This window comes from Orycteropus afer, unplaced genomic scaffold, assembly GCF_000298275.1.
Source record: "Orycteropus afer afer isolate SDZICR_OR568_19922 unplaced genomic scaffold, OryAfe1.0 scaffold00918, whole genome shotgun sequence".
NCBI lineage: Eukaryota > Metazoa > Chordata > Mammalia > Tubulidentata > Orycteropodidae > Orycteropus > Orycteropus afer.
This window is the reverse complement of record NW_006922505.1, coordinates 57,606-69,818: the sequence shown is the minus strand read 5'-3', so window position 1 is coordinate 69,818 and position 12,213 is coordinate 57,606. Positions and strand designations below refer to the sequence as shown.

Here is a 12,213-nt window from a genome sequence, read left to right as displayed (position 1 = left end):
TTGTTGTTGTTGTTGTTTGCCATCAAGTCTGCCCCGACTCATAGCGACCCCTCCTTGGATTTCCGAGGCAGTATCACTACGGAAGTAGGAATGCCCAACCTCCTTTCTGAGATTAGCTTGTTAGGAGAATCATAATTTTATTTCTTGATATCCCTTTAGAATATTTAAGCTGCTGTTATTTCCCTTTTTATATAGTATAAATATTGTCAAATAAATTTTGTTTCGAATGTTAATCTTTTTTTCCTATTCATTATTATGTTTTATAGGAAGAAGCTTAACCAAGAGTATTCTCAAAAGTTTCACACTGCGTTTCAGCAGTGGGATATAGATGTGCAGAAAGCTGAGGAACTTGAAGAAAAAGTAGCTGTTGGTATCACACTTAGCTTTATAATTTAATCTATTATAACCAAATCTCAAGTAGGAATGAAGAGCCTAGCTTTATAAGAGACCCATGGAATTTAGCCATTACCCATTGCTGTGTGTTTTGGCCCTGGTGAACTGTAAACCAGACAAGTATAGGCATATACCAAACTCATAAAAATCTTTGTTTCCTATATTCATTAATGTTCTTACAGTGACATTCCTGAACCAGTCATTAGCCAGAGTGAGTCATTATCGTCAGGACATGGTTTATTTCACAGTGGCCAGACTTGTGTCATCTGCCCATCTATACAGTGTTGGAAGTCAGGCCCCACCCATATACTGCATAACTACTACATTCTATTTTTATTTCATGCTTGTATTGTTTGTGAAATTATCACACATTTCTTACCTAAGAGTACTGTTCATATCAAATAATTTTGGGGGTGACTGATCAGCTAAAAGTTTGAGAAATGTTAAATTTGAAGTGTATATAAAACATCCAAGGGGCAATGTTGAGTAACCACTGGATATATGAATCTAGATTTCAGGAGAGATGGACTGGAGATAGAACTTTAGGAGTCTCATTTAAGCCATGAGATGCTGTAAGATCAGCAAGTCAAATGTTAAAAAGAAGTGTAGGGACTGTGAGCCCTGAAGCACTTCATTGTTCCAGGAGTTGAGGGGGGAACCAATAAAGGAAACTGAGAATTAGTGGCCTAATAGGTAGAAAGAAAACTAGATGAAGCCAAGTGAAGAAAGCCTTTTAGGGAGAAATTAAAAATCATAGGCTACAGATTTGGCTCTGTGGAGGTCACTGGTATAGTGACCGTGCTTACTCACACGGTAAGCATGATTTTGGTGGAACAGTGAATGCAAAAGCCTGATTAGATGAGTAGGAGAGTGGGAAAGAAAGAAATGGAATGGTAGCCTGAGAAGGAATGGACCAGACTTTTTGTTTGTTTGTTTAAGATTAGCTAAATAGCAGCATGTTTGTATACTGATTGGAATAATCTAGAGGGAAAAGTTTTATTAAATAGTAGAGAGGGACAGTTGCTGAAAAAACACCATTGTGAGCTTATATGGGATCTAGTGGCCAGAGAAAAAGTTGGCCTATAAAGAACAAGGATAGTTTATGGTTAAAAGTAGGAGAGAAGGTCGAGTATATATAAGCACAGATGGATGTAGGTGACTGGTAGAGTGCCGATGGGAGACTGGGAGGTCTCTTTGCATTCTATTTATTTTGTGAAATAGGGTCATCCATTAAGAGTAAAAGTAGTGCAGGAGGTGTTGCCTTATGAGGACAGAGAAGAAAGTATGAAATAGTTTCCTAAGAGCTGGCCAGTGAATGGACAAGGGAAATGTAATTGCCAAGTAGCATTAAGGGTCTAATTTAGGTTAGTGATTAATAGTGATTGTGACTTTAAAGTGAGATCAGTCAACACGGTTGTGGGTTTTTCTCCCACAACCACAGAGTACCTGGAGAGTTGAATTTCCCAGGGTTGAGATTTAACCAAGCAAATGTGACAGTGAGAAGCAAGCCAAGGTTTATATGCATGTATCATGAAGAATTAAGACATGTTTTGAGTATTATTAAGAAAGAGTATTTCCTACTTGACTATGAAATTTAAGCTGGGAAACAAAAGTGAGGACATGGTGGGGATAAGCGACAGTAACAAGTAGCAGGATGAGTGGATTTTAGGTCCTGATAGATAATTGAGCTGTAGTACTGAAGAGAGTAAGCTGGAAAGGTAGGGATAACAGTTCCTGACTACTGGGATATATGGAGAAACATATAGTACAATGTTTAGAGACTGGACTATGGAATCAAGTTCTAGCTGTCACACCATGGACAAATTATCTCCATGCCTCCGTTTCCTCATGTGCGAAAGGGGATATAATAAGAATAGCTATCTCAAATGGTTGTTTTGAGGATTAAATGAGTTCTTACCCAAAAAAAAGAAACTCAATGCCGTCGAGTTGGATCTGACTCATAGTGACCCCTCCTTGGGTTTCCGAGGCAGTATCACTATGGAAGTAGATTGCCCAGCCTTCCTTCCGAGGAGTGGCCGGTGGGTTTGAACTGCCAGCCTTCTGGTTAGCAGTCAAGTGCCTTAGGCACAACGCCACCAAAGCTCCCAAATGAGTTCATATGTATGCTTTATTAGAAGGGTTCAGAACAGTATCTGACAGATAGTTACTATATAAGTTTTTGCTATCGTTAATTCTATTTAATGATTACAGTTATTGGTAATGACAAAATCTAGAGGAAGACAATGTAAGGTAATGAAATGGCTAAGCAGAGTGAAAGACAAAATCATTGGGACAAGATAAGTCAAGGAACTGAAAGGCCAATATTATTGGAAGGATAATCTGTGTGACTATTGAAATCTCCAAGAATTAAGATATGTTTTGAATATTATTAAGAGTATTTCCTATTTAGTAACTGGTAGGATTATTATATTGTTTTTGTATATTAATTGTGAACACAAATTAACTATACTTGATCTTAATAATTAAAATGTTAAAAATGACTATAATAAACTATGCCTTTTAATCTTAATATAGAATTATTGTTTTGCTAAATTGAAAATTTTTCCCAAATGTGTTATCACAACTTTCTTCTATTTGTAGAATATGTTTCGACAGCAACAAAAGATTTTTCAACAATTTAGAATTATTCAGAGCCAGAGACTGAATACCATCAAACAGTTATATGAGCAGTACATAAAGGTCTGTTGTATTTGGTAGCACAAGACAGCCTTATAAAACAATGTATATATGGAAGTATTTTCATTCCAGATTTATGGGAAAAGACATTTTGGTTATACATTTTAAATTTGTAACTATATTCCATTTTGAATTCATTATTCCTTATATAACTTAAATGTATTTTTACTTTTAGGATTGGTCAGTAGTTTTGTAGGAATTACTTAAAAAATGATTACTTAAAAAATGATAAGTTGGGGATTTTACCAGAAATACATATATACGGTGCATAAAATTGATACTATTAACACTTTAATCTTATTTCCCTAAGCTTTTTTAGGAGAACAACAGTAAATATATAACTGAAAATAGAAAGTCTATAAATCATTTCTAGGTAGTATACCAAGGGAAAAAAAAAAAAAAAAACCCTGCCATCAAGTCGATTGAGACTTGCAGCTACCCCCGTTGGTTTTCTGAGGCGGTAAATCATTATGGAAGTATGTTGCCCAGTCTTCCTTCTGAGGAGTGGCTGGTGGGTTTGAACCACCAACCTTCTTGGTTAGCAGTCAAATGCCTTAGCCACTACACGACTACAGTTCCTTTTCCAGGTAGTATATTATGTGTCTTTGTGTCACTAATTAAATAGGAAATAAATGAAAAACCAAACTCACTGCCATTGAGTTAATTCCAACTCATAGCAACCCCCATAGGGTTTCCAAGGTGGTAAATCTTTATGGAAGTAGCTTGCCCTATCTTCCTTCCGTGAAGCAGCTGGTGGATTTTAACTGCCAGCCTTCTGATTAGCAGTCAGATGTCTTAGGCACTGAGCCACTACCCAACTAAAATTACTGCATATCTCTTATTTTCAACTATATTATTTTATGGTACATATTTTCTTCTAGAATTATTAGTGACCGAAAAAATGGCTTTACATTGCCAATTTAAAATCATAAGAGACAGCCTGGATGCATAATAGAATTAAAACCCTGAGTATTAAAATTTTGAGGATTGAAATTTATCTGCTGTCACATGTACAGATTAGTAAATGTTTCTGTGACACTCATCTCTTACTTATTCATGCAGATATATATATATATACATATTTATACACACACACACACACACACACTCTCTTATCTTTTGGTAGCTATTCATAGGAGTTCAATGGAATCCTGCATATCTTCGTGTTTCCTAGTAGAGAGCTTGCTGGCTTGCTCTAATGCTCTTTGAGAACCATTTGTTAAATGATGTGAAGGTTTGTAAAGTACAAGAAAAGATTTTTACTAAATGTTACCACTAAGGCTAGGATCTTTGGTATTATGTTTGACTTCTTCATCTCCCTTATCCTTCACATCACTAAACTCACTGCCATTGAGTCGAATCTGACTCATAGACACATTAGGGCAGGGTAGAACTGCTCCATAGGGTTTCCAAGGCTGTAAATCTTTATGGAAGCAGATTGCTACTTCATCTTTCTCCCATGAAGGGGCTAGTGGGGCTCGAACCATCAACCATTTGGTTAACAGCTGAATGCTTTTAACCACTATGCCACCAGAACTCCTCTCACATCCATTACTAGACTCTAATTTTCACCTCTGCAATGGGTTATGCAATTTCTTTCAATTCCCACTGCTAACCAACCTAATTCAGGACCTCATTCTTTGCTTAAAGACTACTGAAACTCTTTATCTGTTTATCCAATCCATCCTTTATAGATCTGCCATATTATGCTCCTAAAACACATCCTTTCTCTCTTGAAAAACTAATTTTTCATTTTCAATTCTTAGGTATTTAAGATTTCACCTATAACATGATCCCATTTTAAATTAAGCTTCATTTACCAATTACTTTTTCTGAACTAACTACCATGTACTTCTATTCTTTTCTTAGGTTCTTTGAAAATATATTTACTTCCTTTTTCTTTACCTATCTAAATTTTACTCTTTTGTTAGCTAAATTGGAATCAATTCCTGTTTTCCACTATAGCCACAGCAAGTTGCATTTCCATAACTATTTAAAAATTTCTGTGTTTTAAAAAATTGTTTCTTCTCACTGGAATATGAGGGCAATCATGTATTATTTGCTTTAATTCCTCCATAGCACTTAACATAGTACTTTTAACATAGTACACACTGGATAACTATTTGTTATATAAATATTAAAGATATGAAATAATTTTTGTTTTTCATAACTTGAAAGAGGTACAGGTCATTTATTACCTCCGATGAATTCATGTCACATTGACTAACCCACTTAGTCGTAAGTGGGTTATTACCTGGTACTTAGAAAGGTTATTATAGGTTTCTAAATATATATATATATATAGATAGATAGATAGATATGGGACTTCTTCCAGTCTTTTTCTTTTTTTGCTCCGTCTTGACCTTCACAGTTCATTAACCCATTGTTTCCAGTGAAGTATATTACTGTTATACTTCCTATAATATTATTTGACTCAAATCTCACTTTCAAAAAATTTTGGTATTTTGGTCTCCTTGTATTACTTAGAATTTTATTTGGTGGAAATAAAAAGCATGATTTGAATATTAAAAATTTGTTATTTTTGGAAAACATTTAGAGTTTGAGATGAAAAGTGGTAGTCTGTAACTGAACTAACCTTTTGTGTTTTAGAGTATAGAAGAGTTGGAGAAGAAGCATGAAAGTCTTCGTAACGGTGCACAAAATGAACTTAGAAAAGAAATGGCTATGATGCAAAAAAAAATTATGATGGATACTGTAAGTAGTTACATTTAAAACTGAAAAAATAAGGTTTAATTTAGGCATTGAAATATTTTATTTGCTGAAATATGCGTAACACATAACTAAATATTAAACAAATGTTTAATATCTCTTTTCATATAACAGCAGCAGCAAGAGATGGCAAGTGTTCGAAAGTCTCTTCAGTCCATGTTATTCTGATGACTCTTTGAAGAAAGGACTTGAACCTAAGTAATATGATACATTTATAACATTAGCTAAGGGGCATACAAGTCTTTACTGAGGTTTCAAAATTCTAGTTTAGATCTTAACATCCTGTTATTCCTTAGCTTGTTTGTTAAGTGCAAGATCTCCTTTCTGTTAACCCTAAATAAAATCTAAACAGTTACATGAGTAGCAGGAATCCTAAAGTTATATGTATCAAGCTTTTTAGCTCTTTGGCTGTAATACTGAATTTTTCTCCCTAATACTATCAGTAAAAATTATTTTAGATTTTGGCTTCAGTGGATCTCTATCACCACCAAAAGGTAAAAAAACACAAGGATGAAGACTACAGTACTCTTACTACTCTTCTTTAAGGGGGGAAAAAAAAAAGAATACAAAATATACGTACATTATTAAGCTACAGAGCAACTTCTAATGAAAATAAGAATTCAAAAGGAAATCTATACTATTGACTTGAAAAATTTATTAAGAAGAACTTAAGTTTGTATTCTAGAATAAATTAAACTGCTAAAAACTGTTAAGACAACAAATAAATATCAGTTTTAAGACACAGATTTGTGAAATGTCATTTTTACAAGACACCAAAATATCACAATTAAATGACACATTGTCCTTAGCAATGATTAAGAGCATTTCATTAACATACTTAATTATTTATGGTTTAAATATTTCACATCTGTCTTTAAAATAAACTACCCAGAATGTTTCCATTTTCAAGCTTAGTGTTCAGTGACTACAGGGAAATTTGATTTACATTCTTCATTTCCAAACTTGAACAAATTATACCTTATCTTTCAAAATGTATTTTTTTAAACATGGAAGATTATGAAATCTTCAGTTAGAAACATCTGATCTAAGAAATACTGTTTCAGTATTTGAAATAGGTCAGTTAATTTTTTATAAAATTGCTTTCAATGGCTCATTCAAAATAAAAAATATGCCCGTTAGGAGGAGAGGAGTGACTTTCTCCTATTTTTCCTCAAGTTTTAAATACTAATTCTTACTCCTATAACTCACCTTTCTCTTAGTTTTAAGGTTTTCCATGTTTTTAAAAACAAGCCTATCCTAGTTTTCTTTTTGTATCAGTGATAACTTACATAGGAAGAAGTTAGTCTTCTACCATTAATAAATACTTGACATAAAGGGAACAAATTGCTTCCTAAATTTTTGCATTGCATAGGGGGTTTTCCTTTTAAGCCAAAACCGATGTTGATATATAAATGTTAAGTATATCCAAACGTCTGTGAAGGTCCTTGAGAAATTTTACCCCTCTCTGTGTATACTTAACTTGAGTTTTTTTCTTTTTAAGGAATATCAGTTTTCACTGTTTAATTTAATATGCTTTTTTCTTGCTTAAGATAGACAGTACATTCAGTATTCCTTTATTTTTCTGATTATTTCATCGTATGGCATACAGCCTACAGAACTATTGAGTAAAATTAAAAACAGGGTCAGGTGGGATTCTGCAGAGTTCAATCACAAAGATCTTTGTGACAGTTCTAGTATTCATTAAAGGAGCAATCCAAGTAATTTCAAGTGAGAATGGATAGGTAAGAAAATTAGTACATAATGTACTTAACCCCCCTCCCCCCCCCCACAAAAAAAGGGGGCAGCTTAGTGGTCTAATAACTGATACTTACTTTATCCTCTTATATCAACTGAGTCAGTGTGTACATGAAGCAACTTTGGCTGATACTCTAAAGGGAAGATATTTTGCCATGTATTTTTAAGTTACTATTTTTCTTACATTTCAGTTGTGGTTTAGTTCCTGTTTTATTTTTCATAAGATAATGTTAGTATGTCTTATAACATTGTCTGATGCAATAATTACAGTATTATAAGCTGTGCACTTAATGCAGTACTGTGAGCTCACTTTTCAGTTTTTACCAATGAAAGCAAGCATCACTTTCAGACAGCTATAAAATCCTTTAGATCCTAAATTTTCCCAAAATGCCTGAAAGACTTCTCAGCAACAAAGAGATTGCTGTTTAGACTATACTGGTTCACTCTCTTACCCTCAGGTTGAAATTTCTTTCTTTGGTTTTGTTTCTAATTAATATCTAGATTGTTATATTTTTCACTCTAATACCTGTGATCAAAAATGGTGGTATATAATGAGGGCTTCATAACTTGAAATAGATATAATAGAATCTGTGGGACTTTCTATATTCACATATAATCTTATTTGATAGTATACTAGCCTCCTGCAAAGGGAGAATTTCCTTCACTCATAGGTTCCCCTAACTGCTTCTCCTCTTCTCCTTGGGCTATTAGTCAGTCAATATGCTTGTGAACCTGTTCAGGTGCTTGATGACATGAAGTCTTGAAGATACTTAAATGAAGGTGTCTTGAAATTTGCAGGCACAAAGCACTAAAGTATGTCATCATATCAAATGAAGCAATGACCTGTAGAAGCAAAAAAGAAAATACAAATGTATTATGGTCTATCTCTTCTGAAGCAGCAGCTATTTTTGTTTCCCCAAATCTCAAACCTTAACCTAAAATTCTTCACTGAAAATACTACGTTTCAGAGTCCATTCATTTGTTTCACATTTGACCCTCTGAAGGAGCCCTAGTGGCACAGTGGTTAAGTGCTCACCTGCTAACTGAAAGGTCAGTGGTTTGAACTCACCAGTGGCTTTATGGAAGAAAGATGTGGCAGTTACCATCCGTAAAAATTACTGCCTTGGAAACCCTGTGGGGCAGTTCTCTGTCCTGTAAGGTCACTGTGAGTTGGAGTTGACGCTATAGCAATGGGTTTTATATATAGTCCTCTAGCATATGCATGGTATTCCGTTGTTACAGAAACTGCAGCTCAGAAAGGTGAAAGAACTAGACTGGAATACCAAAGCTGGAAAGTTAACATAACCCAGGTCTTTGGACTTTACATTTTCTCAACTTTTTGCTGTGCAATGAAGCTTCAAATTTTCTAAATAAAGGGATTATCAGTCACTATCTTATAATCAACTCATTCCATCAGATTATTTATTATTCCTTTGAGATTAATTAATTTATAAGATGATAAAAGACCTGGAAAAGAAATCATAGTTGAGGGAATGTGTATGCCAAATTACGGTGGATACAAAATTAAGGAGGAACCACCATCGACTGAAAAGGATAATATATTCCAGCAAAACTTAAAAGTACAGTAATACTTCATTTATCCAGTACTGTGATGGAAGTGTTACCAATGATAATTTTTTTCTTCTCTCAGCTGGCTAAAGCTTCTCTCTTAAGGATCTGTATTTTATAACCATTTCTGTATTTCCTAGATTTTATAACCATTTTGAATAGAAATTTAAATCAGACTTAATTTTCAATGAAAATGTAACTGTTACTTGATAACTGAAGAGTCATCACTATGATAACAAAGTATGTTGTTGTTGTTGTTGTTGTTATGTGCTGTTGAGTCAGACCCGACTCATAGTTTCCGAGGCAGTATCACTACGGAAGTAGATTGTGCCATCTTCCTTCCGAGCAGTGGCCGGTGGGTTTGAACTGCCAGCCTTCTGTTAGCAGTCAAGTGCCTTAGGCACTACGCTACCAGAGCTCCCAATGATACAAAGTAAGCTATATTCATAAAGATATCCAGGGTTATTTACTTCTAGCACAAATAGTCTCAGAAGCTTATACTTGGTGGTACTGTCTGTTCTGTTTGTTTCTTCAACATCAGCTGACCATTCTTGATGCACTTACTCTGTCTAATTTGCTAGCACTAACCCCATCTAAGAAGCGCCATGGTGGCATAGTAGTTAAGCTCTCAGTGATTGAACCCACCAGCTACTCTGCAGGAGAAAGATATGGCAGTTGGCTTCTGTAAAGATTACAACCTTAGAAACCCTATGGGGCAGTTCTACTCTGTCCTATAGGGTAACTATTGAGTTGGTATCTTTAGCAACATTTTTTTTTTCCCTTTAACCCTACTTAAGGAGTCCTGGTGGCCCACCCAGCCACTCCATGGGAAGAAAGACCTGGCAACCTGCTGCCATAAAAAATAAGAGCCCAAAACATCATAGGGCAGTTCTGCTCTGTCACATGCATTGGCATCCAACAACAACCCCATGTGATTTGCCAGTTATCAGCTGTAAGATGGGAATAATTCTGTAATTTTAACAAGCTTGATTAAGTAAAAATCAGACACTAATGAATATTTGTAGTCTGGTGGCTTAGTGCCTAAGGCATTTGACTACTAACCAGAAGGCTGGCAGTTCAAACCCACCAGCCACTCCTTGGAAGGAAGATTGGGCAATCTACGTCTATAGAGATAACACCTCAGAAAGCCAAGGAGGGGTCGCTATGAGTCAAATCTGACTCAACGGCAGTGAGTTTGGTTTGGTTTTTGGTTTAACCAAGTGAAGTGGTTTTAAGATGGAGTCTCTGGGTGGCACAAACAGTTAATGTGCTTGACTGCTAATGGAAAGGCTGAGGTTCAAGTCCACCCAGAGACACTTTGGAACAAAGGTCTAAAGGTCTGCTTCTGAAAATCTAGCCTTTGAAAACTCTATGGAGCATAGTTCTACTCTGAAACAAATGGGGTTGCCTGTATCAAAAGTGACTTAGTGGTAACTTGTTAGTAATTCTGAGGTACATTGTTGTGTTTTAAGGATTTAAGTGGCTAGAAGGGCTGACTTCCAGATATGTGGGCTATTTCTACACAGAACAAAATAACACAACTTAAAGGAAGTATTTTTAAGTATAATTTGGAAACATTTACTGTATAAACTCTAGATGTTGAAGCTACTGATATCTCACTAAAATGACTCTTTAAGTGTTTATCTGACACCTGTTAAAAAAGTCTTAGCAAAAATGTGCTTACTTACCATTGCTATCCATAAGACAACATATTCATCTATAAAATTACTGAAGTACTGGTCTAAAAATAAAAGACCTGGCCCAATAAACACAGTGTCTTGAAGATACAGTTCACTTTTGGTCATATGAGCTACCTACAAAAAAGTAAACAAAATAATTTCACTATTAAATTTTCAGTGTTTTAGCTTTTGTTTTTAGGATTGAGAATTCATTATAACTTTAATTCAATGTTAAGACAGGTAGGGATAAAGAGACCATTTAATCTCACATTTCATACTGGAATAGATTCTAAATCTTCTCAAATTCAGGCCTGTTAAAGTTTTCAATATTTAAATTCCTTGATATCAAAGTTACTAACTTTTAATTACAGCTAAATTAATAATTAAAAGAACTTACTATGTAGTCTGTTTCCTTAAATATAACATTAACTCATAACATAGTATTACTTGGAGTACAAATGGCCAACCATTTATAGTGATAAAGATATCACAGAAGAAAACCTATCCATATGAAACCATTTCTAGCCCTGTGTTGAGAACCAAGCACATTATTTAGACTATACATCATAAAAGAATTTCTTACCACCAATTTTTGTGCGACTTTAGCAAAGACACATCCAAACATTAGGGTATAAAGACAAGGATGTTTTTCAAACACATTAGTTGCAGACTTCTTATAGATCATTATTGCCAGTATAATAATTAGTCCTATGTGGAGTCCAGGTGATAAGACACTAGTGCCCTAAAGGGTAAAGCAGAAAATCAGTATCACATTTAACAGTGCATCTAGTATACTGCACAAATTTTCTGAGCATCTATTTTGTGCTAAGAACCAAAAGACCTAAAGTAGTACACAGGTCAAAGCTGTGCTTTTCAAACTTCCACAGAGGTAATAAATACAGTGCCACAGATGTTTCATTACAGTTGTACATATACAGAATGTTTTTAATAACAGCTAAAATTAACACTGTGATTTAATCTGTACCAAGTTTTACTGTATTGTAGGCCATCAATATTTAAAGGCATTCCAACATTTTGATACAACAGTTAAGTACTTATCTTTCTGTGTTCAACCATCTTGAAGATGACAATAGGCTTTTAAAAAAATGACATTTATTTAAATTAAAAACAGGCTTTTAAAAAAATAACATTAAAAAAAAACCAACCACTTGGTAGGAATACTGACTTTTCCACTTAAAAGTATTAAAATTTTAGAATATATGAGTAAGTAGTAAAGTATAACATGAAGAAGGTATAAATGTACACACAAGTGTACCCATCCAACTTAAGAATTAACATTAAAGTTTTTATCTTTTAAGAGAACAGTTTTTTTTTTTTTTTTTATTGTGATTTGGGTGAAAATTTATGTGTTAGACTGGGTACTCTAGAG

General features: G+C 34.4%; 1 protein-coding gene across 1 annotated transcript in view; it reads right to left on the bottom strand.

Moving 5' to 3' along the window:
• Positions 1-5,969: 5,969 nt before the first annotated feature.
• CHPT1 (choline phosphotransferase 1) overlaps positions 5,970-12,213 on the bottom strand; it is a gene marked incomplete at its 5' end in the record, with an annotated part of 50,541 nt that continues 44,297 nt past the window's right edge. The window contains 4 exons of the mRNA XM_007958304.2: positions 5,970-6,014; positions 8,308-8,418; positions 10,833-10,958; positions 11,407-11,565. Coding sequence (XP_007956495.2) covers positions 5,970-6,014; positions 8,308-8,418; positions 10,833-10,958; positions 11,407-11,565 — 441 coding nt within the window. The remainder of the gene's footprint in view (positions 6,015-8,307; positions 8,419-10,832; positions 10,959-11,406; positions 11,566-12,213) is intronic.